Source organism: Antrostomus carolinensis, unplaced genomic scaffold (assembly GCF_000700745.2).
Source record: "Antrostomus carolinensis isolate BGI_N321 unplaced genomic scaffold, ASM70074v2 scaffold9328, whole genome shotgun sequence".
NCBI lineage: Eukaryota > Metazoa > Chordata > Aves > Caprimulgiformes > Caprimulgidae > Antrostomus > Antrostomus carolinensis.
In genome coordinates, this window is record NW_010333659.1 from 62645 (window position 1) to 65777 (window position 3133).

A 3133-nucleotide genomic window follows, 5' to 3' on the forward strand; every position below is an offset into this window, starting at 1 on the left:
ATATCCCTGAGAACTTACTTGCAACATCTTTGGTTGGACTAGATGATCTTTCTTTAAAGGTCCTTTCCAAGCCCTACCATTCCAAGATCTCAGGTATATTGCCCCAAAACTTTGATGCTCCCTGTTAGCCTGCTTCCAGTGTCCAAACTGGCTTTGGAGGTGGACAGCAGGAGAAGTTTTACAGCATTCCCATCAACCTGTAACAGGGCTATATGGCAGCCCCACCCTAAAAGATTCAGTAGTGTGATGTTATGCTGTACATGGTCAGTTCTAGCAGAAATCAAACTGTAGCACAATAGATGATGCCAAATTAGATCAAAAGGGCCAAAACCCCAGTTATCCTTGGTCGGTCTGTCTGCACCAGAAATGAGAGTTTCAAGAGGAAATTCAGGAGGAATTACCAATTTTGAGTTACCTAAAGTAAAAGCATAGAACTGTGTTGGCTCTTAAGGAAATAGTGACTGGATTTCTGTGTGATTACTGGCTACATTTGGAGCATTTAAGGCGGAAGACCAGGCTAGAACATGTTTAAAATAGAAGTTTGCTGAGTCCTCCTCTAAGGACATTAAAAAACCAGCCAGAACCTGAAGAAGTTGGTACATTTCAGACTTGCACTTGAGTCTTGTACAACAGGAACTGATAAGAGGGTGTAACCTTTAAAATAGCATAAATTACCATAAACTTTAAAATAATTAGCTTTCAAAGTGTCTGTCTACAGCAATAGCTGCTACTACTGTTAATTTAGTTATGGGTAAAAATACATGATTAAAGATGTACTAAAAAGAAAAATAAACTTTTTTTTTTTTGCCATCCATGCAATTTTAAAGTTTTCAAAACATTAAAAACCTGAAAACAAAATGTGACTAAAAATACTTTGGACTGAATATGAACGTTTCACAAAAAAAAGCTTTTTGGCTGATAAAAAAAAAACCAACAAAAATGTAAGTTATTTTGTAACTAAGATGTTTAGAGTTTCTCCATAGGTTTCAGATAGGACTCAGTTCTATCCAGGCTGCCTTCAAGGGTATTTACTGTCTCAGAATTAAACAATCTTCCCACCTGACTTCTACAATATACTTCTACAGTTCTGCTCTATAAAGTTGCTTGTTAGAAATCAGTTGCTTATTCAACACATTTTCTTGCTGAGACAGCTGTTTCTCTTTCTTAAATATACTATTTTAAAGAAAATGTGACGAACAGGCATTGGAGAAAGCTGGTTCATTTCTTCTTCAGGAAAGTAAGTCTCTTGGGAGTGTTAACTGAGGCAGAAAACCATTGGACCGCTTTCCTTGTGCTTATTTAAGAACTTATCTGAAGAGGCAATCTGAATCCTACTGAATACAGTTGGGTTACATGTGTTCAACAGCTGCATTATCAAAGAGAAAAAAAGTAAATTCCAGCTTTATTTCCCATTGTTTGCTACACTGCAGATGTAATTAAAATAGTTCATGTAAAGATGACTGGCAAATTGGAAATGTCTTCTTTGGATCTGACAGAGACTGAAAATTTTGTCCCTATTTTTGCGAGTTACGTTACTTGGAGTCATGTCTGAAAAAGGAAATTCGGCTCCTCCTAACTTGATTATTTTGCAAATACAATAAAAAGTAAGATTTAACTAAAAGGGTTGAAAATAAATATCCAGCATTAGATCAGAACATCTTCACAGAAGCAAAATCTCTAGAATGCTGCAACAAAGTACAGAGTTCAACTAATGTTTTTTTCCTCTTTCCAAAATCCCACCCCATCAAAACCAGTGGAAATTTCTGATTCTGTTCCATCAACCCCACTGGCAAAGGAGGTGGCCAAGAGATTCTCTACGCCTGATGCTAATCCTGTGTCAACAGAACCAGCCTGGCTTGCATTAGCCAAAAGGAAAGCAAAAGCCTGGAGTGACTGTCCACAGATCATAAAGTAAACTGTAAAATGACATCTCTATTGTTGACTATTAATTGCTTTCTTTTTCTTTATTCAGCTTTTTAAACACAAGAAAACTGAAAATGCATGTATGGAAGGTCTAAAAACTGATTACCATTTTGCTCTAGCTCACTGTAAAGTCTACTCCAGCCATATATTCCGTTTGCTTTGACAAATAGCTAAATGAAGTCATGTCAAAACTTTCAGAGACAGACTCTCTCAAAAATTTAAGAATGCTCAGATACTGGATGTAAATTTTAGTGAGTATCATAAAAAGGGACAGAACTTCAGTTCAGAAGCTCCTTAAATTCTGTGAGTATTCAGTTCTGGAATATACTTAAGTGGAGATCTCAGAAATTTTTTTCAACGCTCCATTGTTGAAAATTAAGACAAAGATGCATGTTCCCTTCTCTTTTCCTAAATTTTTTTTAAGTGTTAAACTGTATGAACTGTCAGTTCTACCTGCTATTTGAAAGCTTATTCCCTAATGAAGAACTCTGGGAGATATCTTTCCACCTGCAAATGATCAGTAGAAAGACAGTACCATCCAAATGCTGAGGCAATTTCTTTCATCATAGGATTAATACACTATGTCTGTATTCCCTCACTACTAGGAAGAAAATGATTCATGCTACTTAACCAGAAACATTATTTAAACAAAAGTCAAAGTTTTCAGCAAGAAGCCAAGGAGTCAATGTTTCTTCTAGTCATTTAAGTGCATCACTGTTTGTGCTTGGCCATATTTAAGATGTATAGAGACAGTGATTGCAGATTAAAACCCTAAATCAATTGACTAGAAGTAAAATAAGTAAAACTATTCCTGTGCTTATGTAGCTATAGAATTAGTCTCAGTGAGTTCCCACAGGAGTAAGACTTGCAGAACTGAAGTTAACTGAGAGCTGAAAGCTAAGTCAGTGAGACTCTCAAGAGTTTTAACTTGGCATTCTTCCTGATTTTACTCCATGTGGAACTTCAGGTAGTTCAGATTAACTTCCTGTACTTTGACCAATACAGCCAGAACACTTCAGAAAGAAGTTCACTTACCCCACCTCAGGTATCTGCTGTGGCAATTGAACACTTTATTACTTTGTGTAACTAAAATAGAAGTGTTCACCAACTCCCTCTTACAAGAAAGAATAAAGTCCACAATGTAATAAAAATTTTTACTGTCCTCAACATCCTCCAGAAATAGCTAGGTCTACATTTTAAAAAGTCACCT

The 3133-nt window shown here is 36.2% G+C and overlaps 1 protein-coding gene across 1 annotated transcript in view; it reads left to right on the plus strand.

The window, feature by feature from the left end:
* CRACD (capping protein inhibiting regulator of actin dynamics) overlaps positions 1 to 2402 on the plus strand; it is a 41659-nt gene extending 39257 nt beyond the window's left edge. The window contains exon 9 of the mRNA XM_010173934.2: positions 1755 to 2402. Within this exon, the coding sequence (XP_010172236.1) occupies positions 1755 to 1915 (161 nt within the window). The 3' untranslated portion in view covers positions 1916 to 2402. The remainder of the gene's footprint in view (positions 1 to 1754) is intronic.
* Positions 2403 to 3133: the final 731 nt, after the last annotated feature.